Source organism: Calonectris borealis, chromosome 11, assembly GCF_964195595.1.
Source record: "Calonectris borealis chromosome 11, bCalBor7.hap1.2, whole genome shotgun sequence".
In the NCBI taxonomy this organism is placed as follows: domain Eukaryota; kingdom Metazoa; phylum Chordata; class Aves; order Procellariiformes; family Procellariidae; genus Calonectris; species Calonectris borealis.
This window is the reverse complement of record NC_134322.1, coordinates 15919511-15943538: the sequence shown is the minus strand read 5'-3', so window position 1 is coordinate 15943538 and position 24028 is coordinate 15919511. Positions and strand designations below refer to the sequence as shown.

The 24028-nt window shown below is 36.4% G+C and overlaps 1 protein-coding gene across 5 annotated transcripts in view; it reads right to left on the bottom strand.

Annotated features, from left to right (window-relative positions):
* Positions 1–24028, bottom strand: part of CGNL1 (cingulin like 1) — a 64694-nt gene that overhangs the window by 25490 nt on the left and 15176 nt on the right. For all 5 annotated transcript variants that reach the window (XR_012675242.1, XM_075160192.1, XM_075160191.1 and 2 more), the window contains exons 2-8: positions 20622–22230; positions 19996–20090; positions 18978–19071; positions 17840–17941; positions 16958–17106; positions 16324–16459; positions 14137–14349 (exon numbers count right to left, since the gene is read on the bottom strand). Coding sequence is in view for 4 of the 5 variants with exons in the window: in XM_075160192.1 (XP_075016293.1) it covers positions 14137–14349; positions 16324–16459; positions 16958–17106; positions 17840–17941; positions 18978–19071; positions 19996–20090; positions 20622–22211 (2379 nt within the window). In the remaining variant the exon portion in view is untranslated. The remainder of the gene's footprint in view (positions 1–14136; positions 14350–16323; positions 16460–16957; positions 17107–17839; positions 17942–18977; positions 19072–19995; positions 20091–20621; positions 22231–24028) is intronic.

Genomic DNA, 24028 nt, shown 5'->3' with positions numbered 1-24028 from the left:
TGTATCATCCATTAATTTCTCTAATCCTTTTTGAATCCATTTATACCTTTGGCCTCTACATTACCTGGTGACAACAGGTAATTACACATTAATTACTGAAGCATAACATTTTTGCATGGGAAATTGTGTTTATCTGGCTGAAAACAGAAGAAATCCTACAGAATAGTTTGGTAAGAAACTGTTTTGTAAAACATTTCATGAAAGCATGAAAATCACTTCAGTTATGCCATTTTTGATTGTAGCTCCCGATTTTCCCCTCCCCACCCCCAAAAGGAATAAGCAAAGTTATATAAAAGGGTGTTTACAAAGTGCACCCTCACTAGATTTTCTAGCAAGCAACAGCTTTAAAATCATGCAAATTAGTTTGATAAAGCAGTAACTCGGAAAACACTCAGACTGTCTACAAGGTCAATGAACTTATTATACAAAAACTGGCAGCATAAGTAGGCTGACAAGTTCTGGTCTTTTGAAAATACTGAAAAAACTTGTTCTTCTAAGTACACAACTAGTTAGAAGCTCTGAAATAAATCTCTGTTAATGCTTTAAGTTCTCACATACTGAAATTTCAATAGCATTTATATATTCCTTTAATTTTTGCTTTTAACATAGAGCAAAGTTTTACTAATTAGCAAGCACTCCACCAGTGGCTCCTTTTTGTCTCATTTCCCCTTTCTGGAGCTGACTGAAAGCAGCTGAGGCATGCTGGGGAGTTCAGGGAAAGGAATGTTGATTTGTCTGTTCTTTTTCATCCAACCGCCTACACAGGGCTGCACAGTAAGAGAAGACTGCAGCAGACCCACACTGTACCTGGAGATTCCACTACCTCATCTACCATGGTTTGCTCTTCCCAACACAGGAAGCATTATTTACTTAAAAGTACATGCACACACACACAAAAGCAAACAACCAAACAAAAACCCCAGATCTACATACATAAATATACACATAAATATATATATATGTGTGTGTGTGTGTGTGTATGTATTTAACCTAACAGGTTCAAAATTAAGTTCAACCTACACTAATGCAGTCATATCTAGAGATCTGCTCCAGCCTACCTTTTGCTGTATGTATCTTAGGATACTGTTTCAGCCACTAAAATTAAACTAACCTGGTATTCTCTCTCCTTTTTCACTATGTATTTCAGTAAGTTAGCAAGATGCTAAGTGAATATATATAAAAGGTAGAGAAGTATAAAGGGTAAGTTGCAAGTATTATCTTTATTAACCTAATTAAGAATCTTGGAAATAAACTGGGTATATAAGTAAAACCTGCCGAAAGTTCCAGCTGCCTTAGTGACCACCACTAAACCAGCAGATCTCCACAGGTCTCTAATGACCTTACAAGGGTTACACCTTCACATGAATGAACTGTTCCCAAACAAATTCTCTAACACGTTAAGGACAAAATTCCTTCTTTTCACCTGGAAGGGGTATGTCGTAAAAAATACCAACAATAAATATATACACTCACACACACACTTTTTCAAGATGGTAGTGAAACTCTCTTGGTATATATGGGGAGCTGTACTGTATTTTAGTTGGAGAGTGGACATGGTTCTTACATATCTTCTGGGGATGATATGTAAGAATGCATATTTCTTCACACTGCATATTTCACTGTACACTACTGTTTCAACATCTTTTCAACTTGTTTCAGATAAGACTGAAAAGAAACACAGGAGTATCTCTCCTATCAGTTTACCTTACACAATTGTACTATACATATAAGGCATCGAAGATCACCTTCAGGATATCATTCAGGATGATATTAGAAAAAACAATACATGAGTATCTTCAATTTGATAGTGAAATTTAAACAAAGTCAAACCACACAAATACAATTTACATGTTCTTTGAGTAGAAAATGCACACATAGCATCACTGCTCAAAAAGGGTCAAATTACACAGCTGGGTTTAGATAGAAAAAAAGCCTATATTCATTTATCCCCAGCGTAATGAGAATTGTAGGCAGAGCTCTTCACTGGCATAAGTGAAGCTTCTGGATTATACTATCTTTTAGCAATACATGCCATTCCTGTAGCATATTGCCACAGAAAGCTAGGGTATCAAAAAACTCTGCGCCTCTTTCCTTCTCCTTTTCTCCACTATTAAGTCTTATCTGGCACCCCACGTCACCTTCCACCTCCCCTCCAGGTCTTCTCTTGGGAAGACAGGTAAACATGATAGAAAAGAGCCTAAGTATCATTAGAAAGGATATGCAAAGGAAACAAGCACTGAAATGTAGTTCTGACAGACCTTGTAGCGACACCGTTAGGGGAGAACCCAGTGGAGAGAGATCCCTATCCATATATTGAACAGTTACATAAGGTTCAGGCCAGCAGCTGTCAAACCATACATGGACGCTGCTGAAGCAAAAATAGATTGTTGGGTCCTTTGACTATGGACCCCTACCACACAGGCAGTGTACTCTACCAGCCCCAAGCAACTAGAAGGCAGTATTACTCACATAGAGAACATGTTAAATTTACTACTCTCTTGTTAGAGATGGCCCACTATATTCTGCATAAAATTCCCCTAATAAAACATGCCCGTAGAAGATATGAAAACCACTGCACTGAAATTACAGAGAAATTACTACGTACATTGATAAATTCTGATTGCCAATTACTGCACTTCATAGGCTAAAACTGAAAGTGGCAACAGCATGACAGTTTAAACTGTACAACAGATGCTATTTGCTAACAGCCAGCAGTAATCCTATTCTCTTTGGTTCTGTCTACATGAGCAAGGCGGCACAGCTTTCATTTAAAGTTCAGTGACTGGCTCACACATTCAAAAAAGGAGTTGAAAGCTGTTTGCAAAAGCATTGAATTAGAGTGGGTTAGAATGATGAGGATGAAAGCAGAAGGATAACTGAACACGATAGGGCTGGGACGTACAATTGAGGAAAAAAGCCAGACAGGGAGAACTCACATGTACAGATTGTGCTGTGGATCCATACCCTTCAGTCCACACATGACTTATTTGTAATAGTGCTGTACATAAACACTGTGAGTTAACAAAAGGTCCTTAAGGCTTAATGACACTACATCAATTAATGACTCCTGTTGGTATCCATTCATAAATCCTTTACACTGCTACATTTAATATTCGGGGATGTTGGTAAAGTTTTGGCAATCATTTTAACTGAGTTTATGTAAACTTAACCCATGGTAACAGAACTGGGTAAAGGTCACAAAGTAATGATTCAAGCTGAATATGAAACATTAACAAACATGTTAATACAACATGATCTTTAGTTCACAGAATTGTGGATCAGCCTCTTCAGAGAGTTGAAATGAGATTATGTACGTAAACACATACAGAGCACATAATGTATAAAACTGGTTAAACAAGATTCTTGAAGACAAAAGCTGGAATGAAATACTGTATATTCAGACATATTTGCCATACAAAATAACCCCAAAACAAACCAACCAAACAACAAAAAACCCTACCCCCCCAAAAAAAAACAGGGGGGAAAAAATTGTATCAAGTATTGAAGTGGGCTCTTTGGATCTTAAAATTAACATATCTCAATTCCAAGACTGCAGTTTCTTCCCTATGATATATAAAACATGCTTATTTCTTTTTACTCCCACTTGCTAGTTGTGGCAGTATGTTTCAGTAAATCAGCTTGTTACTATATTATATTATGGAATTATACTTATGTAAGGTAAAAACCCTATAGCATTTTCCTTGTTATGTTTGTTTGCCTGCATTTGCTTTGTCTTTCCTTCCAATCTGTCTGTCCTCACTGTCCTCCAGGGCATTCAGCACCTTCTATTCCCTAAGTTTAGCCTGAGATTCACATTCAGATTTCCATCTCTTCAATCTCTGAAGGAATAATACATTCCTCTTAATACCCACATCCTTGCAGATTTCTTGAACACACTCATACCTTCTTCTCATTTATTATTTTTGAATACATGAAATATTTTTTATGCTTTCTCAAATTTTATCATGTTTAAACTCATGATTTAAGACTGAGCAAGCCTTATCAGCAGACTTAAGCTACAGAGATTAGGTAAAAGCAGCTAGAAACGGGTTGCAAATTTCTGAAAAAAGAAAAAAAGCCTGTCTAGAAGAAAGAAAACATAGCTGTAATGATGAGGTCCCACAATACAAAGTCCTCTGTGACTGCTTGAAGGTAAGCTTCTGCGTTCTGACATTGTCATTGTGCCATACTGCACATGTAGCTTTACTTACTAGCCTAGCAGTGAATTCAAACCATGAATAAGACAAGTTATCAAATCCTAATAGAAAGGTCCGCTGCAAAAAATCAGTTTCTGACCACAAAAAAAGATCATACATGGAGGAAAATAATCTATGGCGGTCAATAACCACTGAAATTTTTTAACAGTTCTCATACATTTTAATTCTAAAGCTTAAAGGATTATTCAACCAGCTTGAGAACAAGTCAAGAATTTACAGGGGAAGAGGCTGTTGCTGCACAAATAAAGGAATGCTGCATAAATGAGTGAGGCAGTAAGAGAGAGGATAGTTTCACAGCTAAGGTACCCACATACAGCCCTGGAGAATCTGGACTCAATTCTTTTCTCTGCCAAAGAGCTCCTGAGGCAAGTCACTCAACCAGAACTTTCCAGAGGGGATCAATAACTGCATGCTCCTTAATTTCCTTGCTGCTTGATTTGAGACACTAGGGTTTGGTTTCCAAAGTCTTGAGTGTACAGTTGCAACTGAAGTCAGCAAAAATTGTACCCTGAATATATCAAAGACTATATAATGGCTAACATTATGTTAACCTAGGCACCTCAATATAAACATGCACAACTAATGGATCCTTTTGACAGTAATCTCTCTACCTCTTACTTTCCTATACTTAATATGGGGAATAACATCACTCATGAGCTTGCAGCTATGCTGAGAAAAGGAACCAAAGTTTGTGAAATAATCAAAAAAATCTTTCTTCAGAAGAAGTTTTTAATAGTTTGTACTGAGTGCAGGAACAGACCAAAGCCTGAAAAACATTGATAAATGAAATATTCTAAAATTGTGTTTAAGTGAGTACAAAGCTACTTTTAACTTATAACAGATGGATAAGAAAGTGAGAGAATGCATGCACATATATATGTGTACTATTTGATTTGGTATGTACACCTGATTTATAAAGTTCTACCCAGCACAGGTCTGCTTATCTGAGCCCACATAGTCACAGCTGCTGGAGTTCATATGCATGAGGCATTCTGTTTTCAGCTTTGGGCCTAAGGAAGCTACTCTCCATAAGGGAACTTCAGCAGTGAAATTCAATCCCCTCACTTCTCATCCTACTCCTTTCAGGTGTTTTGCCTAACAAGAAATGAATCTAATAAAGTTTGGGTTTGTGTCCTTGTATATAGTTGTATACGTGTCCAGAAATATTTAAAAATATATTAAAATTAGTCAAGAATCAAGTTTAAATAAAGCAATAAATATTGTTCCAACTCCTTTGTTGCAGAAATCTCGGTAAAGCAAATATATTTATATACTATTCTACTCTCAACTTTAGTGCAAGAAGTGAACAGATTTAAAGAATCGGAGATGAAGCTCAGTTAGTACAAAAGGCTTCAAAATCCTTCCCACTACCCCTTACTGTGTAAACTCAAAGAAACTGGACAGAACACATGAACACGGTCCTCAAGATGCAAATGAAATATTCTATTTCAACCTGAATACAGCAAAAAACCTCTTGGATAGGAATGCAGAAAATGTTCTGTGGCTCCACACCTTTTTTTACCACACCCTCAACACTGGCAAAGACATGAGAGTGGTTGTGTAACTGATCATTAAAAAATGGTTTTGGCCGACTTCAATGTTTCAGCTGGTGAAATTGCCCTTTGGCAGTGACTGCACATTACGGGACCTTTACAGTCCTTTTACAAAATACAGGAAGAGCTAAAGTGAGGGGAAGCTAAGTATCTAATTCACAGCTTATTAGAATCGCTAAATTTTGGCTAGATTCAACGTTTATTAGGCACAACTCAGCCAATTTTTCTAAAAACCTTTACATTTCCTTTCAGAATCAAGTTCAACTGAGTAAAACTGAATTCAACCCATTAACTGTTTGTTCCTTAATTGCCATACTTGAAGTACAAATCTAAAGAATAAATCTCCATTCAAAATGAGCTAGAGCACAAATAGAAGTTTTTTTTAATGGAAGTAACAGAATTTCAAATATTCTTACCATATTCATACTTGTGGAATCAAAGTAAATGACATGATAACCTTCCAAAACCTGAAAAAAAGGGAATGGTGTGGCTGCTCACTTCCTTCTGTTCCTGGTGTGGAACACTTAAGGTATCAAGGAAGATATTGTCTGCTGAAACCAACTCTAAAGTCTCATGGGCCACCTTTTTAGGTTGATGCTGGACTAGTTGTTTAACTTCTTGAACTACATATAAAAAGTTTCATGTGGTTTCAAGTATTCAGATCTACCCAGCTCCCTCAGATGATCCTTAGGGGGTAGCAGTGATGGAGATATCAAATCCCTTTCTATTGTCTTTTCCTCTCCTTTTTGTATATAAACAAATCAAGTTTAAATAAAACAACCAGACACTGATTTCCCCAGGTAACCTGCAGGTGATTTCCAAAGAAATTAAAAAACAAAACCAACCTACACCTGAAGACTGACACCCAAGGAAAAAAGACAAACATATGAAGTCTCAACATAGGGACAGCCCTTTAATTGTAATCCTTATTAGCTCTTCAGTAAAAAGAGCTTCTGAAATCAGTATTATTCAGGTATAGTCATGAAGTTTTTAAAGCTCATGAATGCAAATAACAGATCTTTATTTCTGTTTGCAGCTCTGTTTGTAGTTCTGGTATTTTTCCCCACTGTGTACCTTTAGACAATTCTTCTAATCTCAGACGCTATTTCTTAAAGCAGTTGGAAGCCCTGGGATGAATGACACAGTAACGTTGGATAGTATGGATAATAAAATCTCATACCTCTAAAAAAGGAATGTGAAAACTCCTTAAAAGCAAAATGGAGTGTTAGGCTACCACCCCCCCACCCCCAAAAAAAACCCAAACAAAGAACCCCAAGCTTCTGGAAAAGAGACTAAATGGCCTAAATGGCTTTACTTACTGCTTTTCTACCTTACACTGATTATATTAATTCTTCCCATCATCTCAAAATGAGGCCTAGCCTGCTTTAACACATAGCTATGCCTTTGGAAGTTAACCATCATTAGCTACCTGTTAAAAGGATCACTCTGATTTTATCTCTTCGTGAGGTACGCTGCAACCAACCTGAATCCTCAGCTGTACTTCAAGAGATTATTCAGTAAGCAAGTGCACAAATGTACAAGCAAATCAGACTGTCTTTCCTTCCATTTCAGCTAGAGCCCTCCTATTAACTGGTTAAAAATTATCCACTTGTGACAGTTTAGAGACAAGACTTGTTTTCTTGCAAGGCCATTTTCACTGACCTAAACAGTATCATATCCTTAATATTATTTCCAAACTATTTGAGTGTTCATTTATGAGATGTAATGAAAGATTTAAATGTCCACATTCTAAAATTGAGAATGCACCCCCCCCTTTTTTACACAGAACATATTAAACAAAATTTCCCAATATAAGCATGACCTAACTTTTACACAGTTATAAAATCCAGAGCCAGGAAAGTATTAACTTCTCAACCAGTAGCTATATCAATGTCGTATTATCCTCCTAGCTATGTATCATGACATACTCAGACTGGCTTATACTAAGTTTTTTCAGGGTCAGAAGTTGTTGCAAAGACTAGAGTAAAATATTAACTAGTTCTGTGTTCACATTGTACCCTACTGAACGGACTTACACAAACACTTCACACAGATACACAAACAAACAAACACTTTCACAGGACAAACCACCTGGAAATACATATACTGTCTTCTGCTGATAAGGATTAGAGATCCTCCTGATGGTATTAAAGAAGTATCTGACTGCACAGGCTCTTGCCAACTTTCAGAAACACAAAAAACCCACAAACAAACAACCCCACTTCCCAACCCAAACTAACTGAAATAGTCCTGGCTGAATAAGGTTCACAATGGTGAAATGACTATTACAGATAAAACAGATTCTTTTTTTGTCTTGTTCAGATGTGGTCCAATCCAACTCAAATAGAACTTTGCAGGACAGTTTTGCTCAGAGGCTTTCTTGACTCTACATACAGTATAAACTCCACTCTGTTGTAGTTTCATGGTACCGTCTGCATCCAAATGAACACATGTCCCCACTAAATAAATGGAGGAGTAAATTGCATGGAAATGAAAGACCAGAGGAGCTGGAACATAAAAAAGCCTGCTTTAGCACCAAAGATAAAGTCACCAAGTTACATCTTCAGTGCACTTTAAAGGCATGTTTATTATTCTTGTGGACCACACAGCTAATATTCCATAATTTGTTTGGTATTTCATTTAATGGGTGCCTAAAAACATGCATGATGGTATTACCAAACAACTTCCTTTCCATGCACAGAACAGACACTTAGAGCAAAACAAATCAAATCTGTCTCCCAGATTTCCTATGTACAGTTCTAAAATATGTGTTTCCAGTAATAATGCCTATTTAAGGAGTGCCTGCAGCCTTCCTTCCACCATCATGCTTCTGTCTATGCACCCTTCCTCTCTTTCTCCCACTCCATCTGTGTTTGTAGGACCACACTAGAAATCAATCAAAAACATCAGGCTTTTAGAGGACTGGTAAAGGAGGGCAGAAAATGAAAGGGGGGGGGACGGGAGAGGGGGCAGATCATGAAAGAGGAAACATTGACTTGGACCAGTCACTCCACTATTCTTTGACTCTATATACAGTTTAGATCAGTTACCAACGGGCTTCTACCATTAAAACAAAAAAAAGTGTTATTTCAACATGGCAAAGGCTGCCTCAGGCAAGCAGAGGAAAGAAAAAACCCACCAGTGGCATTTGAAATCCTGGTTCATCTTCTCTATATCTTTTCCAATTGTTGTGTATCTTCTTTACAGGCTGGATCGATGGGCTGAGGCCAACTGTATGAGATTCAACAAGGCCAAGTGCCGGGTCCTGCACTTCGGCCACAACAACCCCAGGCAACGCTACAGGCTTGGGGAAGAGTGGCTGGGAAGCTGCCAGGAGGAAAAGGACCTGGGGGTGCTGATTGACAGCCGGCTGAACATGAGCTGGCAGTGTGCCCAGGTGGCCAAGAAGGCCAACGGCATCCTGGTCTGTATCAGAAAGAGTGTGGCCAGCAGGAGTAGGGAGGTGATCGTGCCCCCTGTACTCGGCACTGGTGAGGCCGCACCTCGAATACTGTGTTCATTTTTGGGCCCCTCTCTACAAGAAGGACATTGAGGTGCTGGAGGGTGTCCAGAGAAGGGCAACAAAGCTGGTGAAGGGCCTGGAGCACAAGTCGTATGAGGAGCAGCTGAGGGAACTGGGACTGTTTAGTCTGGAGAAGAGGAGGCTGAGGGGAGACCTCATCGCGCTCTACAACTACCTGGAAGGAGGTTGTAGCGAGGTGGGTGTTGGTCTCTTCTGCCAAGTAACTAGTGATAGGACGGGAGGAAATGGCCTCAAGTTGCGCCAAGGGAGATTTAGGCTGGACATCAGGAGAAATTTCTTTACTGAAAGAGTGGTCAGGCCTTGGAACAGGCTGCCCAGGGACGTGGTTGAGTCACCATCCCTGGAAGTATTTAAAAGATGTGGAGATGAGGTGCTTAGGGACATGGTGTAGTGGGCATGGTGGTGTTGGGTTGATGGTTGGACTCGATGATCTTAGAGGTCTTTTCCAACCTTAATGATTCTATGATTCTTTGAGGTGAATGGACTAGACTCGGACACAGCAGGATGCAGATTCAGATGAGTTATGGATGTATGTATATAAGGGCATAATGATGCTCTTATGCCCAAGTAATTCCTATCATATAATTTGTTTCTTTTATTGCTATCAAGACGATGTTTTTATAGAGCTATTTATTATAACCTCAAGATTTCACCTTAGAGTGGCACAAGTTGGTTGGGATCCTATTGTTTTTTTCCATATATATAATTTTACAGTTATATAAATTAAATTTGTCTATCACTTTATGTACCAAAGTGTCTCTGCAATGCTCCACAATCAGTTATGTCTCCACTTTACCCTGAGTAACTTGGGTAACCACTGTTTGGTGTTTGTACAGCATTATTCCAAAATAGATTCTCGGAGTATACTAAATTTAGTTATGTTTCATTTTACATTTAAACTACGTATGCCAAGCCATTTTTACAAAGAAAGGCATACACAGTATATACCAGTACCATTTACAATGCTTAAGCTAGTTTTTGTTAAGCTTCTGCTCTATGTGGGAGATTTTTATTAGCTTTGAAGAAGAAATATTATATTATCAGGTTAGGCAGAAAAAGATACAATATTCACTTGCATTTCAAAGTTCTTTACAGCTCTGTGCTAGATTCACCTAAATTCACAATCACTTCATACAGATGGGGAAAAAACAAAAACAAAACCAAAGCTGCTTCTCATCTCAATGCTCAAAATTTTATGTTATTTTCTTATTTTAAAGGAGTACACTTTTAGTTCATAACACGTGCAGAAGGTAACCACTTTTTTTGCTGTTCCTACCGTTTGCTCTGGTAAAATTCCTTCTTCTCTTTAATTTTATCACATGTCTTAATACATACATTACAGTTAAAGCTCACATGACCATAAGCTTCACTGCATTCTTAAATGTGTTGATAAATTAATCAGCTTCTAAATTCTGAGTGTCTGTTTTATCATTTTGAGGGCAAGGTCAGAAGTATGATGAACCCTGAATAAATCAGTCAAGGTCAGGCTTAGATAAGCCCCTTCATAATGGGATGATCACAGCTTTTTCTGAACAATGTAACTTGTGCCGACTGCTTCTCAAAACAGACGTAAATTTGACAGTGCTGTGCAGTTTGCAACTGCACTCCTGAGCTGATACAATTTCAGTGGAATTTGAACAGTACTAGTTGCAATTTGCTACAACCTTTTACCTACAGTATTATATTCCAAAAGCTATTTCCAAATTTTACTTAAACAGTGGCACTTCATCTACAGTGACAGAGCACTCATGCTTAAGTAGTACAATTCCGGCCTGTTGTGTTGTAAGGTCAGATTAAATAATATAAATTTTTTTTACTACATTGAAACCAGGAGGGGATTCATATTCGTTTCTGCTCTAGCACTTACAGTGATGAAGAAATCCATTTTTAATTAGAAAGACATTCATTTTTAATTTATTATTAAATTAAAGGTAACTATTACCACACAGAGGTATGTTATGGAAGAGTAAAACTTTTACTATTGTTAAATGGAAATAGTCTGGTCTCAGTCTTAATAAACAAGCGATGAAGTTAAGAACAATCACAGCCAGCTCAAGACCATCAGAAGCAAAAGACATAACACAAAAATGAGTTAAAAAGGTAAACTGTAGCAAAGAAAATTAGTATCTTAATATCTGTGGCTTTATATAACAATCTCTATTAAAAAAAAAAACCAAACAACACAAACAAACAAAAAAACCCCAACCTACCATCACATCAGTGAGCATGAGAACAGAATCGCACATGACAAATAACCCCGCTCTGTTCTCCTATCAGATAACCTTGAGTATGTTTCTATCATGATTTCAAAACAGATCTATGTGGCATTCTAATCACACAGACTAAATGTACTGTATATTACTTGCCAACCTATCTGACGTCTCCAGCAGCTGAAAAATTCTGTTGATTTAACGCTGGCACAAAAGTTACTTCCTTTCTCCCTGCAAAAACTTCCTTTTTGGCCTAATACATATCACAAAACACCTTTATTCAGTGTACCAATTTGGATAATATAGAAGCAACATAAGAACTAACAACCTTGTACATACAAACTCTGATATACCCTGATCTATCAAACATCAGTATCCATATTTTGTATATGATAAACTACAGCATTTACACACCTGTTTTCCTCATTAAATACAACAGTATGGCCCTTTCCACTAATCTTTGATGTAAATTTCTTGTATCCCACCATCCAATATAAATGTTTCCAGCTTGCAATAATATTAAAAAAAAAAAAATTAACAGGTCGAGCAGCTTCAACTGTATGAAACATGATTTTCACACGCACTGTAGTGTATTCCAGATTAATTATAAGACCAATAGTTAACATCATATGTAAGAACACAGCAGATCACTCATCTAACTCCCTGCAGTGACTGGTTATATTTTTCTGATAGATGATATATCAAACTCAGCAACTAATCTCAGCCAGCAGGCATAGAGATAATGCCGGGCTTCAAAAAATCATTAAGGGTACTAATACTAGCAAGATTAAAAAAACCCCACCACCTTCCAATTAAGCATAATAAAAGTTTTACTTAAAATAAAAACAATAAAAATCTCTTGAAGTAAAATCGGAAGAGCAGAACTGGTGCTTAGAGCAACATTAATTAATTAAATTTCACTTTTGAAATTCTTATTAAATTTACTATTAGATAGACTATGTCATGCAAGTAAATAAATGCTATTTATAACTACCTCTAAGCTACAGCAACCCAGTCATCAAGCCATTTCCCAGACTGTCTTATTGTTATGCCAAACAGACTACTCTTTCATTTCTTGTCAGTCGTAATTACAGTTCCATAATTGAAATACAGTAAATTACCATGCAGTAACTTTGAAAGATGGTTCACTGAGGTTAAGCTGTCACTACAATTACTGTAATAAAAAATGATAATTTAAATGTTCTACTTCTCTCAAAGAAAAAAAATAAATTCAGTTCAAGCAGCTCAGATGAGTCAAATATCTTCATGATGATGTAAACAAAGAGAAACAACCATTTAAGCAAAGCCAAACAATCTCAAGTAGAACTCCTAGGCTGCATAAACAAACCAGTGTATATAAACTTTTCTAACCACTGAAGAAAACTGCACATTTAAAAACAATCCTGTAAAAGAATAGTCTTTATCAGAATTCAGTCATAGAATATCTATCCAGCATCTTCCATATGTGCTCCTATTTTGCTCATACAGCATATAAAGCTTGGGAGACTTCTTTCAAGTTTCAAGCTTAATTCTAATTCAGTTCTACAGTTTTTAGCCACGACTACTAGGATAACTGCAACTCACCTAACACCAATGAGGTGTGGGCAAAAGATATAAATTACCATTTACATTTCCATACATAAAACTGGGCCTACAATTTTGATTTATACTGGTCAAACACAGGTTGCCTTTAGAAATTTTCTCAAATATTTGACAGAAATAAAATGAGGGAACGGCATATGGAAAAGACACAAATAACTGTCATTGTAAAAAGAATGCTCAAAATCTTATGAGAACTGTTCCCTTACAAAAAAATGTTTCAATAAATTCCTAGCTGCTGTCTCTGCAAAGATAACTTCACAAAGGATATATTTTGGAAAACAGTAACAGATATGCACATCTGAAAGCTGTTCCTATTCTCCCCCTCACAAAGACTTTCTGCTGATGCTGGAAGAAGCAATTCCTTCAGTTCTGTTTTCCTCCTGTCTGCTTCCAAACACCCACTCCCTGCTGTTTCCCCTGTGCTGGCACTCACTCGACCATTCAGTAAACAAGATAAGCTCAATAAATGAAAAGGACACAAAATAAAACAAGAAAACCCCTAGTAGTAAGTAGTTCAAGGGACAAGGAGGGGCAATGTAACCAGGGAACAGAATGAGACACAAGGAGCTGAAGGGAGGAACAGTGGGCTGCATAGAACTGCAGAGAACTGCTAGAAGCTCCAAAATTGTAATTTCCAACAGCATCACTGGCAAACCACGCTGGCACTCTTCAGGGCATCCTCAAAGTTTCAGTGACTCCATTTAACCTAAGACAAGCAAATGGTCCTCTGTACTATACTCCCACCTACTCTCTCTCTAAGTTTGCAATGAAGCAAACGTAGTAAATAACTGCTTGAAGAAAGGGCCACAACTTCAGCTGTGACAAACAATCAAAACATTATATAAGTGTACGAAATAAAACTTATTATCAGCAGCTAAGAATCTCCTAGCCCAAATCTTTACCTATTTATTTTGCTAAGAAAATATTAGTATCTGAAAGCATCTAGTATGGGACATCTGTGAGAGGTATGATTTTTCCCTGCAGAGATTAATTGTAATCACTTAATTCACCTCTGTTGCTTTCTCCAGGCTCTGTTGCAGATTGAGCAATTCTTTATCGTGTTGCTCTTTAAGTTTATCCATCTCCATGTCATGGCTAGATACTTCTTCTTTTAGTGCTCCTTTTAAAGCTGTAAGCTCTCTCTCTCTCTTTCTCAAAATCTCTTCTTGTTGATCTTTTGCTATTAATACTTCTTGCAGATCCTGCTTCATTTGCATCAGCTCCTAAAGAACAAATTAAACACAATTGCATGACAAATAGCTCCAATGGATGCTCTGTTTATGTTTCAGAGAAGGAAAACATATATACGCTTTAGCTTACGTATAAGCTCCCCAAGGCCAACTTCGTTTCGTATGACTGATGTATTTTTTGCGGCTTTTATAATAAGCTAAAAATTTATTAAACCCTAAGATTATTAGAAGTATAACATATAGCTCATGTTTTATATAATGGATCAACATATCTGATGCTGCAAAATTATGAAAAGATTTTGATGGTGTATGTTATGCTGTCTGTAAATAAAGCAGAAGTCAAACTAAGGCTGCAATTTAACAACTCCCTCAGTCCTACCTTCTGTAGCAAAGAAAAACCTGTTTCCCACACTGCAAGAGAATTGAACCCAATGATAATTCCTTGTTGTCTTTTCTGCTGGAAAGAATAAAATAAGTTGCTTCTGTAAATGCTGAAGACAAAACAAGTGCTTCCTAACTGAGTGCATGCCTTTACACACTTCTTCCTCCCACTGTGTTCCCCCTAGGAGTCATTTCCCCTCTCCAAATTGCTGAAAAGGATGTGGGTAGTCAGTGAATCTGAAGAATAAATACACACATTCATGTATACAAACACAGAATAAAATAACAGCAACAATCAAAAATGTACAGCTTCAAGAATTATCTAATTTGGTATTTCTTAAGCTGTGAATAATTGCACTTTCAAAAAGAATGTAAACTTCCCCTGCACTGAAGCAGGATCAGTACATCTAAACCATTCCTGACACACATCATCTATTCTGTCCTTAAAAGCCTACACTGAAAGGGATTCTACTGCCATCCCAGATAGCCATGTTCCACTGTTTAATTGATATTGATAGAAAATATTTTCCAACACTTACTTTAAATCTCTGCAGCTAAGTCTCTTACTTCTTACTCTATCCCAACACAACATAGAAAAATTGATCACTATCTCCTTTACAGCAACATTATATCACTATCTCCTTACAGCAGCAAGAGTGCTTTTGACTGTTCCCTCACTCCTCTGTGCAGATTAAAGTCCTTCTTCACAGGTAATGTTTTTCAGTACTATCACCATCATTCCAGATATTCCCCTACTTATGTACAACTTCCAACTGCAGTGCTTGAGATTTAAGACCATAATTTAAGAGAGTAATCAAATCTCACCTACACAAAACAAGGTAGTTATTATACTCGGCAGGTCTTGCATATAAACATCTTTAATATTCTTGACAACTACCGTTTATGCTTTTGCTCCCTATTTTGCATTTTAACATTTAGCTTCCATTTCTTATGCTAGTTCTTTGCACTAGTATTAAGAGAAGTTAATTGTTTTGGTACTACAAAGTATTAAGATAATTCTGAATTCTAATCTTCCTCTTGAACCATTATGCACTGATACTCTTACATATCATTAGTATACTACTATAAGCAGGGCTACAGCCAATTCCTCTTTCATCCCAATGTGACAGAAAACACACAGCTCTCTTGTTCCTCTTCAGACTCTATCCGTTCTCTTCTCTCCCTGGTCCCATCAATAGGGAGTCAACAATGCACAGACTGCTTTAGTGAGTTCTTTTAATTTTCTTAGTTGAATCTTATCTGGCCTTGCTAGTATGTACACCTTCTTTAAACTGATTTTCCCTGTTCTGACTCAAAATCCTATCTAATTGTTAAAACTGATTGAGATGATTATCTGGTAATAGTGGATAACTCAGCTGTCCCTCAACCATTATGTTATTTGTTCTCCTATTCTACAAAACAATGGTACCTATACTTTGTATTCCTTTTAGTGTTAATTTAGTTATTATAACATGTTTTCTTAGGTCACCTAATAACGGTATATTGTTTTGGATTGATAGAATGGGAAAAGCTAAGGCATATATTTCTTCTACCTGTATCTTGGTTCCCACTTTTTATGCAGTTCTTTTGATTTTTTCATCCTCCTTCTGGTACTTTATAACTAACCTCAATCAGAACCTCTTTCTCCCTTTCATCAGTATGTTTTGCGTTATCCAGTTCATCATGCATCTCAGAGAGCTGGTCTTGAAGATCTCTGATCTCAGTCTGGTGTTGCTCCTGCTCCATCTTCACTTGAAAAAGCCTCATCAGGAAAAATCAGACAGGATTTTTTAATTTGTAGAAATACTAATTTGTTCTTTCCAGTACTAAAAAGATACAAGCATCTATTCTCATGTTGCCCACAAGGGAATGGGATATAATGAGGCAGAAAAATGAAATGTCAGAGGGGTAAAAATGAGAACTTTAAGTGGACATTTAAGTGGAAAGTTATATTTTATTTTAAATCTGGTACTATATTCTTGACTAAAGCACCCAAGTGCTTCCATATTTTAAAGACCTGAACTATATATTGTGACCATGAAATATTAAAAGCAATCTGCAGGAAGACTGTAAATTCAGCAATCTTTCTTTTCCTTCCAGATATTCAAAAAACATGCCGTTTGTGAAACGGTATAAACATTTCCTACAATAACAAGCGTCACTCTGTCTGATTCCATTAATATATTCTGGTTACTTTTAATCTAAAAGGTTTAAGAAAAGGTACAAATTCCAATGAATAACTTTTCTAGAATTAACTCACTCCTCTAGGTTTTGCCTGAGTTCCTTCTCGCTTTCTTCCAGCTGCTTTTTTAAGGCTTCTTTTTCACATATACTTTCATCAAGTTGCAACTGAAGATCTTTCAGGCTTGCTCGTGTAGCATCTCTCTCTTCTTTGGCATTTTGCTGATTCTGAATTTTGTACACCAAAAGTTAAGCAAGATAATAGACTAAGCATAAATAAATTAAAGGCTCTTTTTTATTATATGAAAGAAGCCATTTCAAGACTTTGGTATTTTTCACTTGTAAAAGTGCTTATTAACTTATGAATATTAAAAGCTTGGAATGTTTATTAAAACACCCAAAGCACTGCTTTTCGATTTTTATTAGAAATGTGAGAAGTGAAGTCTCCTCAGTACTATCTAATCAGTTTTCAAGTATATTGATTCTTATCACAGACTCAAAACGCAAACCGAAAGAAGCCAAGCTGTCCTTCTCACATCTTCAGAGCATGGCTGTACTTAATTACTTTGAATTCAGTACTGCAAAAATAATGCTGTAATTAATAAACAGGAGCTAATGAGTAATACAGTTTGTCTCTCACTCCATGTCTGTCTCACTGCAGCCAACAGATTAACATTTACCCCTGCAGATACCTAAGAAATTTTATGTGCATATGCCTAACATTTTTATTCACTGTTCCAAACTCCTTCTCAAATACACTACGAAGAAAGAGATTTCTTAAAAAGGATAACTATGCTATAAGCAGCTACACTCAAAATAAAGAGTCTTCTGTAAAAGCACAGGTATATCTGGATTAAAAAGAATATGAAGCAAAAAAGATTCAGCTGGTTGATCAGTTGTCACTTACTTAGAAAAGTATATTTGAAATAGTCAAGCGCTTTATAACAACAAAGTGCCATACCCGGATTTCTAGATCCAGTTTTTTCTCTAATTCTTCCACTTTCCTTTCAAGTTCTGCTTTTTGTTCCACCAATGCTTTTACTTCAGCTGAAGAATCCGAAACCTACAATTAAATAGAGATGTTTATTCCCACAAAGCCAAGATGTTCTTTGACAATTCTTTTTAAAAATCTGAAGTAAAGCTACAAGCAAGGCTAATAAAGTGTAGCATCAACTGCCTGAGCTCACCAGGGACTTTTCATATGGGTCAAGCCAAGCTAATATTTTCAAAGGAACCATGATTTGATTTTCATAAAACTTCTTGGTAATTGCTGAAGGCATGTTGCCAATAATACAGAAAATATACAAACCTAAAGAAAAATTAAAATTAGGCAACATATGAATTAATCACAAGTACTTGGGGCCAAATTTGACTGAGATATCACCAATTACACAAAATGAACATCAAAAGGATTCCTGCTCATATGTCAAGACAGATTTTCAAACACTTTTTTTTTGGTAATTTCTTAAGATGTATTTTATATTTTCATTTTAACTATTTATAGCCCAGAATAAAAAAATCATCAAAAGTAAGCATTTAATCCTTCTTATGCCATCACTGCAACAACTGGGCATTTCTTCACTTTGCTTTAGAACTGAAAAAACAGTGCACCACGTAGCAGGAAACAAAAATTTTTCAGTAGGCAGATTGTCAAATGCTATTATTGTAATATGGCTTTTAAACAATATCCTAGATTACTGCTTTTCTAAATAACAAATTAAAATACTCTCTCCACTTGTATATCTATTTATATCACTATAATGAGAAGATGCTCCACCATTATTTTTTAAAGCTATGTATGTTAGCTTTTTCTTCGATCCAACAACCTTTTGATGTTCACATTAAGTTTGCATCTCTCTCCTTAAATGTAGAAGCAAAATGTAGAAGCTCTCATGGTAGACTCCTTTACATTCTTTTTCAATTGTTTACAAAAAGATTTCCCATGAGTCACCTCAGTGCATGATTAAAATTAAGCTATGCTACTGAGGGACTACAAGAATAGTCTAATTGAAGTCAGTGAGGGGATTCAAATTTTTAAAGCCCTGTTTGAACACTGTATCACTATGAAACAAGCCAAAGCAACTTAAAAAATTGTTTACCTGTGTCTTTCCAGCAGCTCTTGACTTCAAAGTCTGAATTTTCTCAAAAACTAAGTTGACTTTCCTCTTTGTGGCATCGTCATTATCAGCACTTCTAAAACACAGACAGTACAAGTAAGCAATGATATGATCAAAGGTACTATTTTGTTAACATCAAAACAAATTCAGAGTGTCCAAACTATTGAAAATCACCACCATAAAAAGAAAAAAAATCTAATATGAAACAGTCAGAAATTATCTTAACTAAACTATGATTTCATTAAACCCTTTAAAGAGAGGCTGTTAAAAATTTATATTCTAAATGTTTTCTAAAAAAATCACTGAACTCTTTAATTGCAACTCTCTTCTACAAGACTATAGCTGTGGAAAGACAGGTATTCAGCATGTATATTATTCAAACACACTGAAATTAGAAGTAATTAGTATTAGGTTTTTCAAGTCCTGACTACTGCACTATAAAATAACGCTCCCAGAACCTGCTACATCAGGAATGCAAACAAATTTAAGTGCATCATGTATATTTTAATTAATTTCTCCTTCCTTCATCTTTCAGTAAGTTATCATTAGAAAACACCAAGTAAAAGAGTTACAGGTGGACAAAGGATTAAATGCATAGCAACGAGACAGCTTCTGTCAAACCTTAAGAGATAAAACTTTTTTGTTGTTGTTTAAAAAATCCACAAGCTTAAACTCCTGTGAGGTATGATTTGAATTCTACATGAACCTCCGTATCACATGAAGTTTAACTCCAGAAGTATTTAAAAGTCAAAACATATTCTGATTCACAAATATCAAGTACATTCAATCAAATCCTGTACAATATCTTATGTAAGTCCTGATTGTCTGGGTATTTTGAGATCCTGTAATGCCTTAAAGGACACAGCTGAGATACAGAATTATGAAACAGACATTTCATTTAGTTATAGCTTTGATTTTACAGTTTCACATTTTAAATGTAATAGAAAATAAACACTGAGAAATACAATCTCCTCTCCAAAAGTTAACTATGTTTACTAACCCTTCCTTAAGGTAATTGTAAAGTATCTGTTTAGCAGTCTCTTCGTTCGTTTGCTGTGAAAGATCTTGCTGCCCTTTTAAGAGATCAGGAGTTGCCTAAAAGGACAAGATAAAATGTCAAAAAATATAATCCTATGAGGGTTGTAAATACAACCTGTAGAGCTGAAGTTCTCCATTCTATTGTATTATGAAAAAATTTGTGTACTGTGGACCTAAAGTTCACAAAGACCCACTGGATTTTGGCTTAGTGCCAGAAGAAAGCGTACGTCATACTAAAAGAAAGAAAACATAATTTTGCATGACGTTACATGTATTTCAGCATTCTACTTTTGTGCATTTATGCTTAAGAATCTTCATAACAACATTTACAATAATCTTCTTTGGCCCCATCATCTTCCTTCACCCATACAAGAATAAGCTGTTTTACAAACCATGTTTTCCATACCTGCAACTACAGGAATAATTTTTGTATTTACATTTCTCCAGAACAACTCTGCTATCCCATTTGGAAGTATTGTGTGATGGGAGTTTGTTCTAATGAAGAGCAGAAAAATATCCATTTAACAATATGACAGTTTTCGTATGCTAGAGTGCAAAACACAACTTAAAGAGCAAATTCAAAATTACCTGTATATTAGGGATGGATGCAAATGTTTTCACAGAAATCTTCTTGGCTCCTGAATCAGGTGGAATTGTGATTCGGCTTGGCAACAACAAAGTAGAAGTTACTGTTCTAACTTCCTCTCTCTTACTCTGTCCTGGGAGTGTAGATGACCTAAACATCAAGCTTTCAGTATCAGCTCCATTTTGTTTATGGTATTGCAAAGAATTGAAATTGCTGTTCTGAGTGTCTTTATCAGGCATTTGCAGTTTTCCAATACTTCGAGCAGAAATCTTCATCTCTTTGGAAGGTGATTTTTGATCTCTGGATAACTGCTTGTGAAGGCAAACTTTAGATGGTCTCAGCAAGTGTTCAGCTGACTTACCTAAGCTTTTACTGAATTCACCTAAATAATCTGAATTCACATCAAGTCCTAATGACAAGGCACTATCAACGCTTCTTGATCTTTTACGATCATCTGGATGAATTCTATTCCTTTTTCCCGACCTACCTCTTCTGTGAGGATCAACTTTCTTATCAAACTTCTCAATTAGCTGATCTACTCCTGGAAGTGAACCAGTGTCAATATCACGGCCAGTTCCAGGCAAAAATGGGATATATCTTCTGTTTTCATGCCGATTAACGTTGTCTGCATAGATGGCATACTCTTGATCATCAAGTAAAAATCTGTATAAGGAATTTGCAGAAGTGGGAGTAGCTGATGAGGATGATGATCTTCGTGAGTCATCCAATACTGGCCCAGCTGAATCTTGTCTGCGGAAGGGAAGAACATCTGGTCTAGGTTTTCTTGTCTCTGGATAAGCAGTGGGACTAACACATGGGGATCCTCCTGCAGATGAAAATGATTCTGAAACACACACTTCATTGGGGCTGATCGTGCTACTGGGACAATCCGACAGCTGCTTATTTTGGTCTTCTACTTCTACAGATCTGTTCAAATATATCTTTTTTGAATTTGCTTTCGTTGGCTCTGCAAGACATGTGTTTGTTTTTTGTAGCGACACTACCTTAGATGAGGAAATCCAAGGCTTTGCTTCAGTTTTATCTTCATCTGCAAAAGATTTAGATTTACTGCACACAGAAGATTGGTAATTATCCAAGTTCAAGTTATTTTTTTCAGGATCATAAGGCTGTAAAAGTTCAGGATGTCTTTGAAAGTTCAACAAATTGGAGGATTTCATTGTTCCATCCTTAAAATCTGATATTCCATTTTCCTTTTCATCCAGATTGGTTATCTTCAGGCTTTTAAGCATACAGGGTTGTATGTGCTGTGTTCCAGGAAACTTTGTGTGTTCACTGTTTTTGTCCTCCAAGTTAAAAGCAGTATTGGCGTCTGTGGCTGGCTCACTTACAGTCTGAGAAATGACCTGCTGTTCTTTTCCAGAAGAAGGGGGATTTTCTGACAAACATCCTTCTGTATTGTTTAGTACTATGTAAGGATGTCCATCAATTCCTTGGACTCTAATACTGACACCATAAGACCCTGTCCTAGAATTTTGTGCATTTCTAGTTTTTTGACTCTCCTCACTTGCAAGTTCAAGAGTGACTTCATAGTCCTGCTGCACGTGCTTAAAACCAGCAAAATATGGCTCCATGATTATCAGAGGATTATAGCTGAATAGAATAAAAATTACGAAAATGTCATTGTTTAAAATATTTTAGATTATTTAATTAATTACTTTATTTCACCATTCAAGTGTGACTATGAAGACTAACAGTAATATGCAGAGAAAACAATATACAAGCTATACAAAGCCCAAAGAGAATGCATTGTGATACAAAGACAAATGTATGACTGACTGATTCTGGGTCAATGTAATTTATTTTATGACTGTAAGACTATACGACTGTTAAGAAATAACAACAGTTAAGATTACCTACACAGAGTTGGTGCTAGTTGCTTTGGAACCAAATTACTTCAAATATAAGCAATTCTAGCACAATTTTTTGAGTCAAAGCAGCTTTTATTTTGGGTATCTCCACTATATTTACTGAAAGACTGCACCCTTCACAAATCAATGATCAGTTTATAGCCAGCAGTTAGTACCAGCCGTATTAATATTTAAACATAAGCCCAGGAGAACAAAACACAACCAGACAGTTTTAGGTTATGAGTTTTAGGTAACTAAAGCACTGCAAGGAAGGTCAAGATCCTCATGACTTTGAGTTACATTTTTATGTACCTGGTTTTCAACATTTGTTTCTAAAGACATCTGAAAATAAACTTTTTCATTTATTATCTCATTGTCATCCACAAGAATCTTTCCTACAGATTAATTTAACAATCCTCCGATTGTGGGCTTGTTCCAGAAAACTCCAGTTGCTATTTTAAAACAGATACTTTGCTGAGGGACAGAAATGGAAAAATTCTGCTAGTATTTCCAAGGCTGATAGTACCTTTTTCAGAAGTAACAGGAATGCTAACTCCAGCCTATATGTGCCAAAACTGTTTCAGTTTTAGAAAACCATAAATTAAACCCTACCTGCGCTTTTAATGTTAAACGTCATTCTTTCTTTCTGTAAGAGCTGTTTTTGTGGGTAATTTTACTTTACTATCTGTTGTATATTATGAGCCAACGGTCTAGTGGCAGAGGCAATGCAGTGACAGTAAGAGCTGTGTCTACAAAAGAATGTAACACAAGACTCCGTCAGACTGATGTAAAACCTGGAGGGAATAAACTTTTGAACTGACCTGGGGAGTTGAGTAATCACTGAAGCCTGACAAAACCAAGGTCACTAAACGATGGTGAATAATCATCAATTGGAAACCAAAACAAGGTATCTCATGAAAAAAACAAACCTCTGCAGGCAGTTTCACTCTCCTGTGTATCTCAGCATGAACCATCTCCCTCAGTTATTCTAATCAACAGCAGAATTATCATTTTTTACTGACAGTGAAGTAAAAAGTTTGGCTCAATATTCATAGCATGGTAGTTTCCACCCAATTCTTCCTTCTAGCAGGACAGCTCCCCTCAAAAACCTCTTCCTTTCCCTAAAAACCAACTCCAGCTCTTCCTCAACAGTAGGCTTACCTCATCTGAAGGAATCAGCATATGTTTCTCTAAATACAATTCTAGATATCAAGTAAATATTTTAATGAAGAAAAAAAGCAGTCTCACTGTCAAAGTATTCCTTAGATATTAAAAGATCTGTTGAACTAGTTAAATTCACCAAAATTAATTCAGTGGTTAAATTCACTTAGTAAAGAGGAGTAAATAGACAATATGAATTTGATCTCCATTTAAGACTTCCTGGAGTAGGAAAAGAAACAGAACAAGGGAAAAGCAAAGATGAGCCAGAGAAGGGAAGTGGAAAAATGAATGAGCAACAACAATGGAAGGAAACAGGAAGGACCAATACCCTTCATTATCTTGGGCCTCCATTCTATGTATCTCTTCATAAATTTTACCTT